A 22,481-nucleotide genomic window follows, 5' to 3' on the forward strand; every position below is an offset into this window, starting at 1 on the left:
AAATTCATTTGAAATGTTCTGCTGTAAAAGAAAAGAAAAGAAAAGAAAAGAAAAGAAAAGAAAAAAGACACAGTCCTTTGAAGTGTGTATTGTTTGAAAACGTCTTCAAGAGAAAATGGTTTCTGTCAAAACCCGTCTTTCAATATCAGAGCAGCAAAGGGGAAAACTGACCACTGCTATGGTTTGACATGAAGTATTGTTTGTCCACAGTCATCAGTCTTCATCATCAGTTTCATCAGTAAATTTTTTCTTTGGGAGGGAGGGGGGGTCCAGCTGTCATCGTAAGTATTTACGTTTTAGCTATTTACGAAAAACAAAGACATACTGCCCTGAACGTCTTCTCGTGTTCCCCTCACAAAATGTTGTGTGCTTTGCCGCCATCCTGTGAACATTTCGGACAATAACAACTTAAGATCTGAGTTCTCCCATTCAGCGATTAACAGCCTCCCCCCGAGGGATTCAAACCGTGTTTGTTTTACTGAAAGGATGCTCCTTCATTCTTTCACTGGAGAATCCACTATTCTGTGTGTTGTGCGGTGATGGAAAAGAATGTCCATAATTCCTTTTAAATGTTTCAGTGGATAGAAATGTGGTGACTGAAATGGCCGAGACTTACGGTATAGATCGCTTCCGTTAAATCATTCAGCACCCATTTGTGTCCTGAGGATGTGGGTACTGGTGGCGTGGAGGAGAACACTTTATGGAGGACAGACATGCTTCAATATAAGGTGAATATGATCACATAGAATGGGTTTTACTCAGTGGCGCTTACCTTACTGTCTAAGGAGTGGTAGTGGACCTAAACCAAGCCAGGAAAGTGTATTAACACTGCTAGATCCACCAGAGGCCTTCATGGTGGGAAACGTCCAGCACTCTTATTTATGACAAAATCATTATGAGACATTCATTTGTTAACTGGTTCAGGAAATACATCCCCGTGTGTAACTATTTTACTGAAAAATTACCTTATTTCGGCTGTTATCTTCACACTGTCCTTAATGAACAGGTGCATTTCACAGGACAAAAAAATCAGTATTAGAAGCATAAAGCCTCAAAGTTCTACTATAGCTACAGGGTATTCATCCACTAAGAGTGAAAAACCGTTTCCTTGCTCGTTTCACTTCGAGCAATTTATGTCTAATGACCCATTTTTGAACATTTTTTTATGTGGAGGCGGATTCAGAAAATATCCAAATTAGGGATAGAATTAGCAATAGTAATAGGAGTAGTAGAGGAAGCTTTAGACTTTACGTTAAAATGACTCATTTTAGTATCAAAACTCAGATAAAAAAAAAATCCCATTTAGTTCAATGCAACACATTTAGAGTACAAGACATCCGAGGAAAAAAGTTCGAATCCGTTGTATAGGTTCCGCCCTTGTCAGCAAAATCAGGTCGGAAAAAAAGTTTTACCATTGATGCAACTTATACAGCTAGCGTATCTCAATCCTCACGCCTCACGTGGTGATGCGTTTTCGTTTCAGAGAACCTAAGCGCTTCCGTTATACTGAGAAATGCAATCATGTTGAATGTTAAGCAATCGAGGTATCATCAGGCCAAGGCAGGAGGTAATGAGATAACGAGATTAAAAAAACCCACCAAATATGGATTAGAATTTCTTATATCAAGTGCGCATGTACAAAATAATGTCATCAATTCCCCATGTGGTTGATTGTATTAATGTATTAAAATGAACTGTGAGTTTCAGCGAGGAAGAATGTGAAATTCAAGTTGTGGAATCCACTGGAAAGGGGGAAAACTAGAATGTTACAACGAGACTGCAATATTTGGAAAATAGGTCTCGGCGGTCAGCTACAAATCTCTTAACTGGACTGATTCTGCCTCTCTCCCCAAGAGAGTGTCACAGATGAATAGACAACCAACCATTAAAAAATCTGTATGATCAGCATACTTTACATATTGATAAATTAGGAGCATCTAAGGATTGTATATACAGACTACATAAAGTCCTTGACAAGGTCTGTCAAGAACATCCTTTTTTTTTTTTTTATAAGAAATTGCATATGAGGAGAACAGGAAACTCTTGAGCTGCTTCCACAGAACTGTAGACAATGGGGGGTATTTTTGACAAATTTCCTCATTCAGTACCTTGTGAAACTGAAACAGAAAATGTTGTTTGATGTCAATTCACATTTTTGTGTTTTACTTATCATTACTTGAGAACTCTTTATTTTTTCCAGCAGAATTTTACATGTATATTGACTAATATAAATACAAAGCCAAGTCTTTCCTTAGTTGCTTCAGTAAGTGGTCCTGTCCATTAACTTACGAATCATAGTTTACTGGATGGGAAGTAGAGTTCTATATTGGCACAGAGTTCAGCAAGTCATCTGACCCTTAGCTGTTGCTGCTTGGTTCTTTTTCCCAAGACCAATTCATTCATTCATTTTTTTTCTTCTTATGAGTTCCTGGACACATGCAACAGTCTCACGGAAGTAAACTTAACACTACGCATGTTCTAAAAGAGTGAGCCAAGTATCTGACACTTAAGAAATATTCCAAGGGAGTGAGTAAAAAGCACTTCACGCAAGTTACTGAGTCAAAACTTTGAGCGACTAAGTTTGATGATTTCTGTTTGGTGCGGAGTAGAAAAAAGTTTGCTTCATGACAGCCACAGAGTTCTCATCTGTAACGATATTGGATGATGAACAATGATAACTGGGTAGTATTTAGACATGTGCTATGGATTTTCTCCTATACTCCAGAAAGTCATTTGTTGAATGAACACAATTTAACCATGCCACACGTTTCCATCTAAATGAATCAAGTGAAACTAGAGTGTCTTTATTATGTTCTATGAATACGGCAAACATTTGTAGATGTAATCATTTAATTTAAGTTCGATTTATTTGCCTTGCAATGAATCCAAATGTTTATAGACCTAAGTCTAGTCAATTGAGCTAATACATTGTTTGTCTGTCTTACTAGTAACAGCCTTGTTGGGTGACTTAGTATGACATTTAGTAATTTTAGTTTCACCAAAGGATAATTAATCTTACATACATATAACAAATCACAATCTGTTTATGTTCCATTTGCTTTTGTTGTTTATTTATTCCTGCAGAGTTGAAAGACTTATTTTATGAATGCTATTGTTATCAGTAGCTTCTTTGGGCAATATCTTTTTTTTTTTTGCTACCCAGAATGTATATTAGAAAAGAAAATATTTGACTTACTAGTAAGGTGGGAGGGGAGTACATCTTTCATGAAGACAATTACATTCACGGTACACACTTAACATTCAAACTATCACAGGCACTAATTAACACAACACAAAGACTAAATGATAAACAATCAAATAAACTTCTACTGGACACAAAAGAGAAACAACAGTCCGTCGCCCCAAGGCATGCTGGGAAGCTCCGCCCATCTACCGAGAGTATGGAGTATGTACAGTAGCTAGCAATACTTGTGTCACTGATCCAAAGTAACTCTTCCTCCTTGAATCAATATATGCTGATCGAGTTCATCAGAATTTTTGCTGCTTTACATTAAACAAACAAGAATGAATCATGTAACAAACATAAACACAATACATTCATATTATACAAACATATTTCTATTTTGGTAATAAAACAAATGCCCTTGTTGAGTTTTTTGAGTGGAGTTTGACTGGAATCCAAACAGACATGAGAAGTGTCATAGCCAAAGTATGATATGTCAGTCAAAGCCATAGTGAAATGTCAGTTACAACCCTCAACATTCTGGGAATAAGCAAAGTTGTCTTCCCTCCTATTTACATCCTGCCCCTCAGTGTGCCATGGGTCAAAATCTATTGCATCATGAACTTGCTGAGTAAGCAACCAAAGTTTTAATGCGTCATGTGGATGTAATACAGATACACAGATTAATTAAGATGAAGTCATCATCAATGTATGTTTTATGATAATATGTTTTTATATTGCTATATATTTTTATGTCTCTGTCTTACAGAATCTAATTAACATATTTTAACTGTTTGAAAGTGGATGGATATTCAAATGAGACGTAATAACTAAAAAAAAGGAAAAAAAAGTTATTTTGAGAATGTACTTTCATCATATGAGGGACAACCCGTTTTATCTCACTAAACATAGTTGACATAGAATTTCTGCCACATTCCTCTAATTTATAAATTAATTGACTTTAACTAAACATGATGGTCTTAGCCACTTCATATGCACCACAAAAATTTAGCAGCACAGAGCCTGTCATCCTTTATACCATATTTATCACGTATAGACACTATGAATACTCTAACATCAAATCATAATAGAAAAGCAGAAATTAGTCATTTGGCATAATTTATGCGTGAAACTGACGATCAAAGAGTAAATCGGGACGGCGGTGCAATTTGAGGGGTGGAGAAGCGGAAATCCCTTGTCCTTGAGTATAAAATAACTTGCATTTCATCCAAAGAGCAACTAAGAAGTTCAAAGTATCGCACAAGAACTGAACCATGCCCTCTTCACAGAGTAAGCGAAACGTCAGAGCTGTTCGTCATGCTGAATGGTCCGATGAATTCGATTTGAGAGAGCGCTAATTCTTTCTGTGTTCCTCCTTTTGTAGATCTCCATTTGATCGTCGCAGTGATGTTCGCGGCGGTTGTTCATCTCAGCCATGCAGTACCGGTCCTCAGTGGTGCTGGGGAACTGTCCGAAACTTCAGGAGAAGGGTTTCCAGAGATCTCTAGTGCCTCAGATTTAACTATCAACTGGCATGCCATTGCAAAGAAGTTGCACCATGACGTCCGCACACTGAAGAATGAACAGGTAGGCTTGCTTTGAATGCAACATTTTTAACATCTAACCTACCTGTGACTCCATTTTTTCTTATTTATTCCCAATTTTCTTGAACTTTCTTTACTTTAACTGTCACGAATAATACTTTATACCGTATTATTTCATCACCAGTTCGAGAGGGATCTTGTGAATATCACGTCCTTGGCGGTTAACAGTGACTTCACTCCCCTCATCAAGGCAAGCGATGGTTGCCTCTCAAAGAGTTTCAGCGCAGTAAGTAGCATTTCTTTTCAAGTATCACGCACGTTCCTGAAAGAAAGTTTTTAGGCTGTAAGAAAATGAAGAGAATCTGACTCCTCCTAAAAAAAAAATCAATTGACAAAATGTATGTGTGTTGCAGCAAAAATGTTTACAGAGGATTTACAGCGGTTTACAAGAGTACGTGGTATATATGAACTACGTAGAACGAGAGAACCTCACAGAAACCCTGGTCAACGACGTCAAAGTCCGGACTAATAACTTACTACAAATAATTAAAAACAAGGTAAGTTCAACTCTGCCCAATAAAAATACGTAGTACTCGCTGCATATTACATGGGTTTAGCCAAAGATTAGGTTGTAGGATGGGTGTTGCCTTCAGAAGGGTAACCCAGTAGAAGGCCTTACTGGACAACACATTTTAATTAAAGAAAGGCTATGCTAAGAGGACAAGCTCAAGTTAATTTCCATGTGAACAGAAAGTGTTCTAGCTGCAATGGAATACTGTAATATCTCTTTTGGGACAGTTTCTCCTCTTCAAATTATTCATGTAAGCCATGGTAAAAACCTGTAAATTACTGAACAATCAAAATATGACATTTCTTTTCAAGCCTCAAATTATGCACACAAAATGGCCATTAGGTCTTTAAAAAACATGGAATGTTCAATGTGTTATGTACCATTCTCACCATGGTAGATCAACCATCTTCCTGCACATAGAGAAAGACATTTAAAAAATGTTTGCTTTGCTTGTAAGCAAATCTTGAGGAAATTAAAATCTTTGCTAATACTGCAAAAGCTGGATGATCAAACGTTACCCACTAACCCACTAAAATAATCTGAACTATCATTATAAGAATGAAAAAAAAAACAATTATCAAAGCTCAGAGGTATAAGCTCTTGTTTTCCTCATCTTGTGAATTTCAGCTGAAGGACTCCCCACAGACACAGCTATCACAGATTGAGTTGCCTGATGGCTCAGCGTGGACTCGGAAAACCACAGTGCACTCAGTCCTTTCCAACTTCGCAACCTTCCTGACTGACACAAGTCGGGCCATTCACTTTATGAACAGGAACTCGGCGAATGAAAGCTTTTTGGACAAGAGGCACAAAGGGAGGGCCAATAACCAGCAGTCAGCCAAACATCAACTTGACCATATGTGATCCTTAGTTAGTGTGGAGATGAGACCAGAGAAATGATAGGTTATTTATTACTTTTATTTATTTATTTATTGAGAATAAAACAAGCTCTGTTTTTTTTTAAACTCTGTGCGGGAGAGTGAATTTTGATATGTTATTTTAGAGTGTAAATTATATTCACTTTTTCCCCAAATACATATACATATTTATTTTTGTTATTTATTTACTGTCATGGGGATCATGCTAACTTAAATTGCAAACTCTGGAAATGTGTAATGTAAGAAGTGAATCAATGAATAAAAAGATTCAACAAACATCATTTTTGATTTCTTGAATTTTACTGCGACAAAACAAATACAAACATCATAGATGAGTTCTAAAACAGCGAGAGGAAATCAAAATCCACGTAACGACTCCTAAACAACAACGTTCACATAAATATCAAGAATGGGATCCAAGAGCTGCTTTCAACCATCTTCCATCAAACAGTGGAGACTGCTGATATAGAGTGAAAGTGCATAGCAGTGTAGTGGTGGAGAATGTGGGCACTAGCTCATCCTTGTAATCACATCTGTCCATTTTCCTCTCTCCGCTCAGGGATACTGCATGACCAGTTTGACTTAGGGTGTTCAGTCCAAAAAAAGTAAACATCAATATTGGAGATGATCTGGTGGTTGTTTGGTCTTCTGTGATTGTCTGTCACTGCCACTGCTCATCCCCAGAGTAAGCTATAATAACAAAGATGATGATATTATTACTATTATTATTATTATTATTAATTATTATTATTAATAACAAGAGAAAAAGATTTTTAGATACAACTGGTGGAATTTCAAGAAATTAAACTGATGGTAAAAAAACTGATCTAAGAAGACAAAAGGAGGACAAAAATGTTAACAATTCCATTTAAAACATTCAGTAGCCGCTGAAATAATGCAAGTAGTTTACTCTGAAAATATATCCCTAGAAGTATGATTTCTTTGTTAATTAAGTGATCGATGGCTCTCTATACTAAGTGTTCAGTATAAATACACCCAGTCACTCATTATTTGGACAACCATGGCTAAAGGAACAGATCTGAGTGACTTTCATAGAGGGGACTAATATTTGGGGCACATTTTGCAGGAGCAGCAGAGCACAAGTGCTTTATGATATTCCAAGGTGTTACAAAGACAATTCATATTTACATTTCTTTTAGTATATCATATATAACAAACTGAGAATGCGGCACATATATCATAGCCATATTCACCTGTATGGCTATGGACTTCCTATTTAACTGTGGTCCTAGCTGTAAAGCAAAAAGAGCTTTTCGTCTTGTGCAGGTGCTCATGTGATAAAAACAGTGAGAGTGACCTCATAATTTCGAAGCCAATCAATCAATCTACATTTACTCTTCACTCGTTAGAACTGAAATTTAGCAAGAATCTGACTGGCTAGAAAATCTACCGTTATAGCAGTGCTAAATGCAGGGTGCATGATTTGAGTTCGAACACCCTGTGTGGGACAGAGTCTCAGCTCTGTGGGCATTAAGAGTTTTGTCTCAGAAGCACCTCTTACACATAAAGTTTACCTTAGAACAGTGGGCTCTGGCATTCCAGGATCTGCACCTCGTTTGAAGCCTGTCAAGAGAAATGGTACGAATTAAGCATCATACAATACAAACCAGACCTTTGGCATTTCTCGTAATTACTCACCGTACAGTCATCCATAAACTGGCATAGAGAAGCAACTCTCTTCTGTTTCCTCATTTGTGAAATTTAACCCAACGAAACTCTAATTCTTTGTAATGACTGAGCTTGTAAGAGGCCAACATTATATTGACTCCAGTGAAAAAAATACGTACATCGTGCCCCTTTTACACAACGTGATGCAGTGCCTTCCAAAAATGTATGAACCCTGTAAATTGTGACTAAAATAGTACTAAACTTATTTAATTCTTCAGTTTTGTCAAATAATCAATTATAATTAATTACTTCTGTGTGATAGCTAATAAAAGAATCTCATAATTTTATTGAATCATGCAGATCCTCAATTGTCTGTAGTGAGACACTTTGTAACAGTTTCCCCTTGTCAGATCAGAGAGAGACTTAGGTAGGGAATGTGAGGGTCCCACTGTTTTCAGCTTGTTTAGGACTGAATCACTGAGCCACCCAAAATACATGGGGTGTTTATTTAATAATAATAAAAAAGTTTGCATCATCTATGTCACCATAAAGCTTTATTTTACCAGAACAGGAAGGGAAATTTACGAGCAAGGTGAACGCATGAGAAGTCAATGGCAGGAGGTGAATGGAGGGAATTTATTGCGCATTAACTCCCTTTGCGAAATGGCCGAAATGAGCGTTCATTTGAGTTAAAAAATGTTCAACACAAGCAAAAATTTCGCCTGGAGAAAGCCAATCATCTTCATGTAGGGCTAGATGCCACACCCCCTTCCCAGGAACCTCTTCGGTCGTGCGTAATCTGATTGTCGCAATCAAAAATGCTTGCTCTGACGTAATGTGAAATGCCGCTGTTCATTTTTCAGGCAACCGGATCAAACCCGCGCAAGGAAAGCGACATTTCACTCCGCTTTGCATTCAGTCAAAACACAGTTTAAGAACCTTTTATCTGTCTCCTGAGGCCTACTGACAGGTCAGCAGTTATTGCGTCAACATGAGGGAGAAAGCTGCACTCGGCTTTGCCTCCACAGAGTTCATGCTGGACTCAGTCTCAAATTTCTCACATTTCTTAAAATTTCAGCTCTAGACTCCAAATTAATCATTTCTTACTGACTGTTGTTGTTCTTCTGTTGTTTTGCCCACATGTTTTTGTGCAATTGTAGAGCAAAAATAAACAAAACAGAGACATAAGATTTTTATTTCCACAGGTATTATACTACAATATGTTAACTTATTTTATGACTTTGTTTTACAATAATATATGGCTATTTACTTGCATATGAGCTCAAGGTTAATGTTGGACCAGCATTTTCCTCTCAGGATACTGTGGAGCTCCCCCTAGTACTACATATATTCTAGGGCTTTTTTCGCCAGTAGGAACACTGAAGTTACATGAACCGGCCGACAATGGTATAGCAACGTCATGCTAAGAGCTGTTGTTTACTCAGCTGACCAGGGTAACTGCACGGAAATGGTCATTGTTGTAGGATATAAAATACCGGTATAATAAAACATAAAAATTGAACATGCCTCCCCTCTTACAATTCCGGACATTTTAAGACATTTTTAGACCTGATTATCAAAAACTAAATTTAAGACGTTCTAAGAGTATATTTTACACGGATTTTTAAAAATTGCGGTTGCAATCATCGTATAGCCTACCTACGTCTGGACCAATCGCTGTACACCTACGTCACAAGGTTCCTATCGCGCTGCGAAAGTACCTACCCTGAAGTAGGAGCTGAGACTGTTTGTAGTGTGCCACTTCACCCACATTTTTTGACACCTTCCTCCAGGCAAAAAACCCAAAACCTTATTGGATGAAAGGAATCGACCCACGTCATCTGAGTAAGAAAGCATCAGTTTCTCTCACCTCACAAAGAACCAGCCTCTACTAACACATTACTAACCGATGCACACAGGAGAAATAAAAAAACCACTGGGGCCTCCTGGTTCACAGTGCTTTTTAAATCCGAGCAAAAGCCTTTACTGCTCTGTACATTTATTGACTTGGCATCAGTGAACCAAAGATGAGAAGTTGATTAACTCTTGCTTATCACTGACCAGATGATGCTGCTGATTTGAGTGTACCGATATGACTGTTTAGACATTTAATAGATGTCTTCAAATTGAATATCCAGAATTTACAATCTTGACATTCATCTGACAATGTTAAATTCATGCCAGCTGACACAAATGCAGAATAACTGCAGAATAAATTACTGCTTTCAATGATATTTTCTTCCCCATTGTAAAAAAACATGACAAACATTGCCAGGAGGGATCAGTGATGCAGGTCTACCAACCCTAAAACAAACAGATGCGGTTGTTGTGTTACTTGTAGGAATTTGCATTTGTCTGTAGAAAACAACTGTAAGATAAACTGATATAACTCTAAGAAGAGCCAACGAAAACCCCTTCACAGTAGTTCAAACAGACATGTTGTGAATTAACTTCCAGTTTTGGGTACTATCTAGACCTGTCTACCAGCCACATTCATTTCTTATCATGAAACTGTTTTACAGGCATCTCTGACTTTGACCTAAATATCATTTTCGCATAAGAGTTTCTAGTTCCACCAAAGGTGCATTTTGGGCTTAGCCATGTTTTAGATTTCTTTAAGCATATGCAACCATGAAATTTCCTTTGCACAACCACATTCAAATATAAAAATGCAACTCCTTGAAAAAAATCAACAGCACTTTAAGGGAATCCCTTGAGTGTGAAACCAGGGGTGTCCCCCATTCTCAAAAATGCCTCACAGTCTCTCTAAAGAACTTTGCATTTCCCTGCGTACTATGAAAAGAAATGAACTCAAATTTAGAAACAGCTAGATACTACAATGACATAATGGATTTCATCTGAAGATTTCCTAATTTAGGATTATTCCAGGGACCATGCATGTGGATAAATTAAGAATGCAAATACTTGCTTAAAGGAAGCGTCACCCAAAAATTACCTTTCAGTTACTCAACTCAAACTTTCATGCATGATAATTCTTGTTCCAGTGTCAGTTTCTTGTGATAACAAATAAGACACGCTGGGTTCATCAGATATGCTCATAAGACGGGGTTTTTCAGCTCTCTATATTTCTATTTTCACTGTTTAATTTTCATTAGAATTTCTCTGAAAAATATATCAGTGCAATGTGAGATCTGAGCAGTGATTAAAAAAAACCACTGATCACTCCCACAATACTGCGGTCTGACCTGCCTCTAGATCTTTATTTTTGTGGTACTCCATCCAATGCAACTTGCAATTCATAACATTTAAATAACATTATTTGCGATGATATTCTTGTTATATTTGGAATAATATTATGGATAATAATATTAAGATAACTTTCAAACCAGTTCCTCTTGAGAAAATAAGGGAGGCTCAGAAAATAAATTTAAATCGCCAAGTTACAGGTACTCATAGACATTGGACTATTGTCTCTGAGATGCTCTGTGGTGAAAAGAACAAGACACACGTCTTGTGTGTCCAAGCAATTCTGGCTTCAGCTTAGCGCACAGAGGCGTTCGTTTTAAGGACAATGAGGATGCTAAAATAGCTTTCGTACTCAAATAAGGGACAGAAGCACTTTATTGCTCTCGTTCACCGCGTCTTGACTGCCATCGCCGGAAAGCAGTTATGATGTTATCTACAGGAAAACTGACGGTTAAGTTTTCACGTCAACGCTACAACACATACGCAAACCCTCAACGTCCTCCAGGATATATCTAACTCTGAATGTCAATAGCAAGGACAGAATGACTAACACGATTCGTCAAGTAATAATGAAACTTTGATAGTCTCACACTTTTCACTGTGTCTCCTGATAAAACTTCAGTCAAATTTGCACAATATTCGTCCAGTTCAACTAAAATACATTCTATTGCATTCTATTGCATACCAGCACTTTCCCTCAGTAAATTACCCCATGCTCGTCATCGAACTCAAGCATCTTGCGTTAGCTTGTCAAAACTGTAACTAAAATATTCATCCCAAAATTTTATTGTGACGAGCGCCTAAACTCCCTTCATAGTTGCATTATATCCCTGCTGTCGTCAAACTTGCGCCTCCGGTTAAGTTACCCCGGACTTTCCCCTCATTGAAGTGCCTTGACTTATTCTGAACAAACACTGGGAATTCCTGCTAATCTTTCCATATATATATCTCCACTTTCACCACATTTAACAAATTAGTGTAGTCATACAAGGGACTTTTGGACATTTTTTAAACAACTGCCCCTCTACCCATCGCAACCAATCTGAGTCACAACGACCAATGCCAAACAGTGTGAACACGCAAGGTTATAATCTATTCTGCTATTCCACTGACCTACTACGGGCAAAAAAAAGTAGTGTTAGAAATAATGACAGTTTAAAATGACAATTAACAAATCCCTTTTACAGATATTATTATAATCACTATAATAGAATATTAATATATTTTGGTCATAAACTGAAAATGAGGCACATGAGATTTTCAGCTATGGAGTAGGCCTAACAGGATAGCATTATGAAGACATGTATGGATACTAACCCAGGTAGAGAACAGTGGGGATGAAACCCCACCGAATAATGAACTGCCCGCACTGGAACACTTGCTGCAACCGTTGTTTGGTCTCTTTACTGAGTTTCGCCATTTTAATTATGGTATTTATCAATTTGATACACGGCACTTTTAATATACGCAGCGAAGGACACAGTCCGGAAGCACTGGGAAAGCACGTTGCCGTAAAATGAACGGTGATACGTTTACGACAGAGCTGCCAAACAATTTACTTCTAGCGCCATCAAGCGAACGTTTCAGATGTGAAGGGTAAACAAACTAAGAAAATATATCCAATTCTCATCTATCGGACACAATAAGGGATAGTACACTGTGCCTGCGCATGAATTATTCAGTGTATAGCCTTATTCTGAATAAATGATAAAGGTGGAGATCGGAATGCTTATAGAAATAAAAATCCAATAAATTAACACATGAATCGGAGTTGATGGCACATGTCAACGGGAATCATTTTATAGTCAGTGGAATTTATGCGTTATTTATCAGAATCAGGTTTGGCTTGACACGGCTATAGGGACACTGGAGCTTTTGCGTGCTAAATGATGTTTTGTAAATCAAGACAATTCTTTTATTGAATCTTTCGTTATTATTACATCCAATTTTCGCTTCCTGCGACTGATACATGATTAATTTAAATGATTTAGAATCTTAATCCTGAAGTTTTACGATAGAATGCGATACTTGACTTACCTCTTGTTTTTATGTATATGTTAAGTGGATGAAAATGAAAATGGACAATCATGCACATCTAATCTAGGATTCAAGAAAGCAAAACTGGAAATTAAAAAAAAAGAAAAGAAAAAGGCATTGGACCCACACAGGCACAATCTCCAACTATCCAATGTATATCACAATTATAATTATATTTTGATGTGACTTCATTAACAGGTTGCTCTGGCATACTCCGATGGTATGAAATCTGAAGGCTAGTATAGCCTTATAAACCAATATAGTCTATTTGTACTGTCACATACTGTGACTGAAAACTGCTCAGACAGTTTGTGCTCGAATGATATATGCAATGAACAGGACAAAATTTCATAAATATCAGTTTAACTATTGATATAGATGAATGTAACTATTCATCTAAAAAGTTAAGTCATTTAATTAACTAATTTTTCCTTCCTTGTTTTAATGTTGTTCAGACCCAGTTACATCAACAGGACCATTCAAATAAACGATCAAAAATTTCTCTGCATAGCATGGGTAGATGGTAGTATGGGCCAAAACCCTGTGGGAAACATTACACTCGATCACCTCTGATCCTCTTCTTTTTCTTTTTTGAACTGTTTGACTATCTTCATGTATTTAACGCGATTGTGGAATAAGGTTTTAACAGGCTTTACACATGCTTCTCAATATACATATTACATTTTCTTTTTAGCATTAACATATACGCAGGGCACAGAGACTGTGAAAACTATACCCACATAATACTTCTGGGTAAAGTTCCTCGGACATTAATCCGTTCAGAGACTAATACAGACAATGTCTAATACAGAGACTAATACAGACATAGACTAGTACAGACACATTTAAATATATAAACATTTTATTTTCCCAAGAAGCTCTAGCATTGTATAATTTTCAGACAAAAGGCAAAAGAAAACTTTAGTACAACAATATGTACAAATCACAAGAGCATATTTTCACATTCTGTAAACGAAAATACCGAGACTGGGTGATTGTTACTGTTCAACTTAACAGAAAAAAAAGTTAAATTTTCATAATGGATATTTATTGTCAGAGGAAAAAAAAAAAAAAACATTTTCAAAGAGAAATGACTTTTTTTTTCTCCCTAAAATAAACATACAATACCACAGTGTTTTGTCATAGCTCCTAATTATATAAAAATGTGACAGACAATGAGAAAAATAAAACAAGACTAATTAGGTCTGGAAGAAAATATATGAAATCGGATGACAAAAGTTTGAATTATTGGGTGGATGTGCTTTGGCAGTCACACTGAGTCTGTTCTTTCCCATGCTGGTTATTAGAGCTATGTATACTGTGCTTTGTTTAAAAAAAAAAAAAAACATGGCTCATTAATACTGTAATGGAGCACAATTATATTAGAGTTAAATACCACAGGTTTACATCATAGGATCTCAAGAGTCCTAGACCCTCAACCTTTGCCAATTCATTATAAATCCAGTGCAGCCTTATGGATACTCTCAATTGATACACTGACTATACAACGATATTGCTCTAAAAGAAAGACTTGAGCCTGGCGTAAACACCTCTCTTTCTCATTATCTTCTTCTTTTGGTTTCTATTTAAAAAAAAGAGAGAGAGAGAGAGAGAGATCAATTTAAAAATAAGTGCTTGGGGATACACAGGACTGTGGTGCTGTTAAAAAAGGAGTGGGATTTTAATGCTGATGGCTTTGTGTTTACACCCTGTTCATGATGGACTGGAAAAAAGCAGGTATCTTTTTACTCTCCCATCTTTCATTGCGTAAAAATACTTTGTTCCTCTGCCGTATGAAACATGTTATTTATGTCAATACCGCTGACTGACATCTAAATTACAAACTGTACTTTGCTCTAGCAAGCACCCTGACAGTCTCATAGTAAAATTATTCAAACACTGCCTCACCCGTACACAGAGGCATATATTTCTGACAAGAGACAATACAGCATCAAAAATACCTTTATCAGATCAGCGTTACATTTTACACGCCGTCTTCAGTACCTGATGAGCAAGCGGAGACACCGTGAAGGAGTTTATGGAACAACTAATATGAATTTCCAAAAATATCGAACAAACGTCATGGGTCTTTAAAACACAAAGTTCAAAAATACATTTATTTTCCCCTCAAAAAAGGTTTTAGTAATCACACTCAATCGACAAATAACAATGATTTTAAAAACCAGACTTTTCAGTAAGGTGCCACAGTTTTGGTTCAATGCCACTAGGGGGGGGAATAGAGGGTTGTTCAGTCCTCCGTATCCTCCATCAATAAAAAGAAGAGGGCTTACACATGTGAATGAATTAGAGTCCTTTCTCCAGGAGACGTTTTGTGTTATTGTGCTCATTAAGTTCTTTGCAGTTGGGGCAACTCAGGACATTGAACAGTTAAGGATGAGCTGATAAAGTCTCAGCTCTGAGTGGGGACGGAAGGGCACGGGGGTGGGGTGGGGGGGGAGTAGTGGAGATGGACTGGAGGCTCCTACTGTTATATGTCACAGGTTAAAGGTCAAACCTCACAGGTCAGAGGCGAGGTGGATACTGATACTCGGGGAGCACTGCTTGTGATGTGGGGCGGGGCTCAGGTGCTCGACCCCGCCCGCCACATAAGTCAGCCCGTCTTCCTGCAGGCTGCAGGCTGAGAAGCGGTTTCCCTCCGTGGTGTGGTTGGGGGCAGGGCTGGGCGCGCGGTTGGGGTTCCCGGCGGCGACGGCCAGCGCGTTGCTGACTTGCTCGAAGGAGCGGGAGAACACGGCGCTGGCTGTACGGGAGAGGCTGAGCGCAGCTGTCTTAGGCACTGATTGGCTGGAGGTGAGGGTGAGACGCTTGACTGACAGCAGCTCCAGGTTCTCGCTCATAGCTCTGCCGCCTCCTTGCTTACGGGACAGCTGCTCTGCCGCTGTGGCCAACTCCTTCTCCTTCTCCTTCTCTTTCTCCTTTTCTTTGCTGGCTTTGCTCCCTCCCAGCCTGCGGAGGCCCTTGCCTGTTAGCTTGACCCCTCCTCCGCTTACAGTGGTGGACACGGCAGTGTTGTTGCTGACCACGATGGTGGGGGGGCTGCCTCCCTCTGCGCCTCCCTGCATGCAGAAGCCCTCGTCTACCTCAGTGATCTCCATCAGCTCATCCGGGGAACCCAGATCCACTGCGTCTGTGCAGAGACGGACATGGAAAACCAATCAGAGACTTCAGTCTTAATGTAACAATGTTCTGGGGTATTGCCAAAGCAATGACCCACAGACATGGTGGTACTAACTGCCGCTAACTTGGTCATCGTTGCCTCTAGGACTGTAACCTATATTCAACCTGGATCCTACGTCACATTTTCCTGTTGTTAATAACATAAACAAATCTGGGGTTAAGGGATTTAAATAAAGTAAAATTGTTCGTTCAGTAACTTAATATAAAGTAGACATCAAATAGACATCAAATCTATCTTCAAACACAGAGGAAGAGATAAAGTAGTGCTGGCCCTGCCCTCCCGTTAAGCAGGTTATCACAAATGGAGGAACCCAGGAAAATGGAAGTAAGTCACACCACAAAACCAGACCAAACCACATCTGATAATCTTAGGAGTGAAAAGGAAGATAGGCAGGTTATTCAGACAAAGATGAAATGAAAGTATTGTCAACATTGGATGTCATGCCTTTGCAAAATTTACGCACAATTTTAGATGTGTCAGTAGCATTTGCCAATGTCTTATCAATGCTGATGCAACCGTATGGGTAAATGTAGCAAAGCACCAATCAGGCTATGCCATCTGCCTATCAACCTTGGTTACTTATCTAGAGTAGTCTGTTTCCTATGGCAACCCAGTGGTAAAGTGTTGGAGCGAGGCATGTGAGAGCACATTCTAGAAAGTTTTCCCTCTCTGAAATTGTGAAAATGTATTCAACTTGCTTTGTTATTCTGTAGTGCGAGAAATCGTCGATCAGCAAAAGCAAGAGGTAAAAGAAGGTTCAAATCAGAACGTACACTGCATTCTGCAAACTGATGTGAGTATAAGGGAGGGGAAAAAAAGCTTCGAGAGAGATTTGGACAGAAAATGGACTGAACAGAGAGATAATGCTGAGGGGAAAGTAGTAATGAATGCAGGACACTGCAAAATTTAGGAGAAGATTTCAGGAGAACGCCATCAGCCCATGGAAAGCATCGAGGCACCAGACATCTAAGCACATCTCGATTTTTACTAGGAAGTCAAATGACGCCCTTACTGCAGCTTCCAAAAATCCCCAGAATAAAGATATACCATCATCTCTTGACATAGTTCTCATAATGGTGTCCTGTGTACAGTTATAATTCCAAATTATGAAGTCTGAAACACTGAGGTAAGGGCTCAGATGACACATTAAAAATGTATGTCTGATTCCTAGCAACAGTTCCAGAAGTGCTTGGTTAAGAAAGCGACACCACATTCGGGTTAGAAAAAAAAAAAAAAAAAAGACAGGGCAGGTTTGTGCTTTTGTCCTCTCCCAAAGAGAAAAAGAAAAATTTTTGCTCCATCCCACACATTGTACCTCTGGGCCAGTGGGGGAGGGGGGAGGGGGTTTTGGGGTCGCAGTGTGTGTGGAGGGAGGACGGGGGGGGTTCTAGAACTGGACCCTTCCTGCGGAGGGTGTCCCATCCTCCAGGTGCCTCCGCACAGACTTCTGCCTCCTGACCTCTTGACCTCTAGGGTCGGCCCCCAGTTCTGTAGCGGCCCCCAGTGCCCCCCCCTCTGTTCTGCTTCGTAGTGCCTCCCCGTTGGCAACGCGTTCTCCGCTCACCCCTGTAATGCTAATCTCGGGGATGGGCCCGGATGGAGCCGAATCCGGCGAATCTACATTGTTCTCCTGAGACTCTGAAGGGGATGAGAGTGACATACATAGATATATACACACACATGAGAAACACATATATATGTACGATGGCTGAAAAAGAAAATCAACTGAACAATACAGTTTAACTAAGAACAGAAAACATAGAATAACAGCATGGAGATGAAAACGTTAGACAAATGACAGTTTCATCCAAACTCGATGAGTCAATTGTTCAATGCTTAAAGAAAGACATGAAGTCATTCTAAATCAGCGTTGTGATTAACGTCTTCAGACGGGTTTTTATAACTGATGCAGCAGCGCAGTTTAAATATAGTACAGTGCATCATCTTTAAAACTGCAGCTAGTTGCACTCAAACAGTTTAACATAAATTAAAAAAATAAATTCCGACAATTGGTGCTTAATTGCAGCTTTCACGAAGACATGCATTAATTAAAGCTGGGCCACTGAAAAGGTCAGCCACAGAGCTGTAATTACTTCAATGGTAGCACCGGGAAGGGAAAAGGATATGTACTGATGTCTACCACACTGAATAGACCAGCTGTTCAAGACTGCTGGTTCAAATCCAGACCTCTGCAGTGATAAAAGTGCAGCTAAAACAAAAGCCCTGTGTCTGAATACTCTTACAGATTACACAAGACTATGACCTATGAACAAGAAAAAACAAACAAAAAAAGTAATGGAAATGGAAAGTTGATGCAAAAAAAAAAAAAACCATGTTGAGAAATGGAGACAGAGACAATGAGATGGACAGGTGATGCATCGCGGTCCTCGTTTCTGAATTCAAAGAAAGCAAAAGAAAGGAGACATGGTCTACGCAGCTCTATGAAAAGACTGCTCCCTTGAGTCCACCTCTGTCTCTGACACATGCCCTCTTGCCTTTAATGGAAGAGAATGAGAGAAGTGCGTCAATCTGGCATGACAGGCGGCCCTGTTGCCGTGGCGACAGCGCCACGGTAAGCACCCCTCACCGTGTCTCTTCCAGCGGTGGCCACGGATAGACAGGCTTGTGACGGCGTTTCGGGAGATCCTGGAGGACGTGGGAGTGATCTCCACCTGAATGCTGCGTGTGCCCTCCTTGTTGGACTTGAGGGCTACGCCATGGAGTGATGACTTAATGGCATTGCCCACCTGACGTGCAAACAGAACAGTCATCAGACATGAATGAACAGACACTGGACCTGGGTGTGCTACCGCTGTTTTAATACTGTCTATCAGCATTCTGCCAGAAATTAATATAACTGTGAACTACCCCTCTTATGGATCCCCTTCAATTACTTATTCAACAAACCCTTTACGTGTATGTCCCGCAGATAATGATCTTGTCTGATAGGTTCAGCACAAAGGCAAAAAAAAAAAATTACTGAGTGGATCAATGAATGAATGTGAAAAATGTAAACAATCTGTAATAATCTGGAATGGATTTGTCTAATCTCCTTTTCTCCAAAGAGTGAGAGAACAAACCCACCAACAGAGCCTCTGGGTAGAGCTCCAGCTGGGCCCGGTACAGCACGTCATCCAGAGCCCTGGAGCCAAGGTCCACCTCGCCGTTACACCTGCTCACCGCACAGGGACATGAGAACCAAAAATCAGCCGTACACACAGCAAATACAACGCACATCTGAGCTCTCATTGCAGCTTCAACCCGAAATCGTTTGAACACCGGCTGTGAATTATGTAGGTGACACATCAAATGGAGAGAAAGAGGTCAGTGGGGGTCCTCTGGCACACGCGTCCCACGTGAGTATACACTCAGCTCTCCCATACTCTAAGCCTTACAGACATACAAGACACAGCAGAAACATTATATCAACAATAGCTATGGGGCTACTTTACAAGTCTGTATTAGCATTAGGATTAGATTCCACTCAGTCAATGAATGACAATTTTTAAAGCAGGTGTGCTTAAATGGGTAGCAAAACAGACTGGTGTACAAAACACATCCCACACCATTCAGTTTGGTTTTGAAATGATCTACAATCACAGATGTATCAGTAAACAGAAGCAGAGTTAGGAAGGGCGCTGACTGAATGCATTTCATGGACAGTGACGCATGACTGTTGGTAGAGGTGCGACATACTCACAGAGCAAAATGAATGCCAGTGATCAGCTGAACCAAGAACTCTGATGTAACCATCATACGACTGTTGATGCCTTTATATCGACGCACCTGTTGCCTTGGATACCCACAGATACAGACCCTGAAAAAGATGAGGCAAAGACGGTAGAAAGAGCGTCAGTTATTCATACGAAAAGGCCTCGCTTGTTATCAGACGCTCATTGCAATACCTTTTCATTATATAACACAGGCAGCCTCACGACAGTGCCACAGGGACATGGAGCTGAATACACACTCCATATACAAAAGAGATACATAATACAGTTCAATGGGCTTATGCATGTTTACGCACCTTTGACTGGGCCCTTTATCTTTTAAGCCTGTCAGTCCTGGTACAGAGGGTTAAGAATACCTGTGTCGTGCTGCTGTGTGTGGCGATGATATGCAGACGGAGCAGCGTTACATGAGCTCTGCTCGGTGTGCTGTGTTTGGTTCTGTCTGTGGAGTGTATAATGTAAAAGGATCTCTGGGCTGTGGCATTCAGATTAAACTGTTTTAATGAGAGTGGGAAAAGATCAATTCTGACCCTTGCGCCATTCTCATGGGCTGAGGCTCAGAGCTTGGAGCTTTTCCCAGATCTTTAAGAGGATTACCCGGGGATCGGAGGAAGAGAAGATTTAGACGCTGCGGGCAGCTCCACCTCGCAGTAAGTTAGAGGTGACAGGGAGGAGGGCCCAGGGGGTCTAGCCTGCTCACCTCCATACCACACCACCAGATTCTTTAGTTCAGTGATTCAGTGAGTTAAGCACAACTGAGAGATTTTCATTTAAACAAGCTGGGTAAAGTTAGACTCATAGATCTGCCCCTGAAGCTCTTCTTACTTTTCTTACATTGAGAGTATTGTGTGTGTGTGTGTGTGTGTGTGTGTGTGTGTGTTGTCATCCATCTAACCTGGAGCTCAGCTGGCAGAGAGACTGGAGTGAAGAGCTGGACACGTAGCTAAGAGCAGCATTGTAGCACAGTAACAGGAATGTCAGGACCTCAAATCTGAGACACACACCAAATAAACCAATGAGACAACATTATACAAACACTGTTACACACATTTGTGCCTAAATGGAGACAGCAGGTGGTCAACACTTCCACGTCTTAAAAGAGAAGCTGTGAGTAATTATGTACACTCATGTGAATACTACAGATGAAACAAAACACTCTTTTGAACTGTGAGAACAGTTCTCAGTTATATATGAATAATTCACTGATCAAATTAGCACATGGAGAGCCAAAACGATGAATATTTGATAAACAAAGGCACCTGTTCTGTGCTGTAAAAGTCTCCCTCTGGAGGTGAGGTCCACTGTACACAACTCGACTCAACCCATGATTGGCTAGAGCTCCTTCTGTCAAGGCCAGGGAGCCAATAGTGGAGGGCTAAGGGAGGGAACACAGACATAACAATCCTATCTTTCTGCATAAGTTCACTTTCAATAAGCTGGACAGACGAGACACTTGGAACTCACCTCATGGTAGACTGAAGGTTTAGATAATGAAGGGACAGTGAAGGACAATATTTTGCTTTGACCATCTTTGTCAACAATTTCCTACAAGAAAAACAACAACAACACAAACAAATTACTCAATATGCATATGCATCTACCCTGAGATGAGACAAGAATCAAAACATTGCTGAAATCCCAGGGAGGTGAAAAATGCGGTCAACCAGAAGATAAAATGCCACACCAATGACAAGGTTCAAATGCTCCAAATGTGACATTAAATGACCTCTGTGTTGGTGGGGAGTTTCATGTCGCGACAGAGTGATAAAAATGTCAGGTTACCGCATCAGTTACTCAGTATACCAACAGCTTCAGCCAAAAAAAAAAAAAAAAAAAGGAAAACAACTGAAATATTTACAAATATTTCATTACAACATTATTCTAAAATAAAGACACAACGTCTGTTACACAAACTACAAAGAGTGGAAAACATCTGTATAATTCTTGGGTTGACGGAGCATCTGTTCGTGTCTACCGCGTGATCGTGTTTGGCTAAATAAGAAACCTCTTGTTTTGGTGTGGTAAACATACAGAAAAACTCTTCAACCCTCTGGGACACAACGCCAGAGCACTCATGTACGCTAACCAGCTGGCAGTCAACAGTTAGACAAACTGACGGTGCTTATGTGTATTTGAGTGTGTAAGCTTGTGCAGTGCCGAGGGAACATCCAGGAAACCTGACACACACCATCCTCTGTCCTTTTCCTGACAAGAAACTACGGCCTACTGGCCCCGTGTCCCAGGAGTGGCAAGCCGATCTCAGAGCCAGCGCTGTCAGGATGATTAAACACTCCCTGACACCCTGGTTGACTTTTGACTGACAGATGACCTACTCTGTTATTCAGAGGAGGGAGGGGGCGGGGTGTGGGGGTGACAGACAGGGACGGGGGATGAAAGGTGCTAAAAAGGGATATCACCTCCCACACCGTCTTTCCACAGAGGGTCCACAAAGATCAGATTAGCTAATGCTATAAATACCACTGCACTGTTCATTTTAATAT

The 22,481-nt window shown here is 39.8% G+C and overlaps 3 protein-coding genes across 3 annotated transcripts in view; 1 reads left to right on the forward strand and 2 right to left on the reverse strand.

The window, feature by feature from the left end:
- The first annotated feature begins 3,700 nt into the window (after nt 1–3,700).
- il6 (interleukin 6 (interferon, beta 2)) lies at nt 3,701–6,163 on the forward strand. The gene is made up of 5 exons (XM_030788508.1): nt 3,701–3,815; nt 4,569–4,771; nt 4,913–5,014; nt 5,142–5,285; nt 5,927–6,163. Exons 1-5 carry the CDS (start codon nt 3,701–3,703, stop codon nt 6,161–6,163), a joined length of 801 nt encoding a protein of 266 aa, XP_030644368.1.
- A 295-nt stretch (nt 6,164–6,458) lies between these two features.
- On the reverse strand, nt 6,459–12,497 carry tomm7 (translocase of outer mitochondrial membrane 7 homolog (yeast)). The gene is made up of 3 exons (XM_030789180.1): nt 12,331–12,497; nt 7,713–7,761; nt 6,459–6,867 (listed from the first exon to the last, which is right to left on the reverse strand). Exons 1-3 carry the CDS (start codon nt 12,431–12,433, stop codon nt 6,852–6,854), a joined length of 168 nt encoding a protein of 55 aa, XP_030645040.1. The 5' UTR covers nt 12,434–12,497; the 3' UTR covers nt 6,459–6,851.
- A 3,023-nt stretch (nt 12,498–15,520) lies between these two features.
- The window catches only part of hycc1 (hyccin PI4KA lipid kinase complex subunit 1), an 18,675-nt gene continuing 11,714 nt past the window's right edge, over nt 15,521–22,481 (reverse strand). The window contains exons 5-11 of the mRNA XM_030789141.1: nt 21,445–21,525; nt 21,240–21,355; nt 20,876–20,971; nt 19,950–20,066; nt 19,334–19,421; nt 18,837–18,996; nt 15,521–16,198 (exon numbers count right to left, since the gene is read on the reverse strand). Coding sequence (XP_030645001.1) covers nt 15,567–16,198; nt 18,837–18,996; nt 19,334–19,421; nt 19,950–20,066; nt 20,876–20,971; nt 21,240–21,355; nt 21,445–21,525 — 1,290 coding nt within the window. The 3' untranslated portion in view covers nt 15,521–15,566. The remainder of the gene's footprint in view (nt 16,199–18,836; nt 18,997–19,333; nt 19,422–19,949; nt 20,067–20,875; nt 20,972–21,239; nt 21,356–21,444; nt 21,526–22,481) is intronic.

Source organism: Chanos chanos, chromosome 12 (genome assembly GCF_902362185.1).
Source record: "Chanos chanos chromosome 12, fChaCha1.1, whole genome shotgun sequence".
Classification (NCBI taxonomy): domain Eukaryota; kingdom Metazoa; phylum Chordata; class Actinopteri; order Gonorynchiformes; family Chanidae; genus Chanos; species Chanos chanos.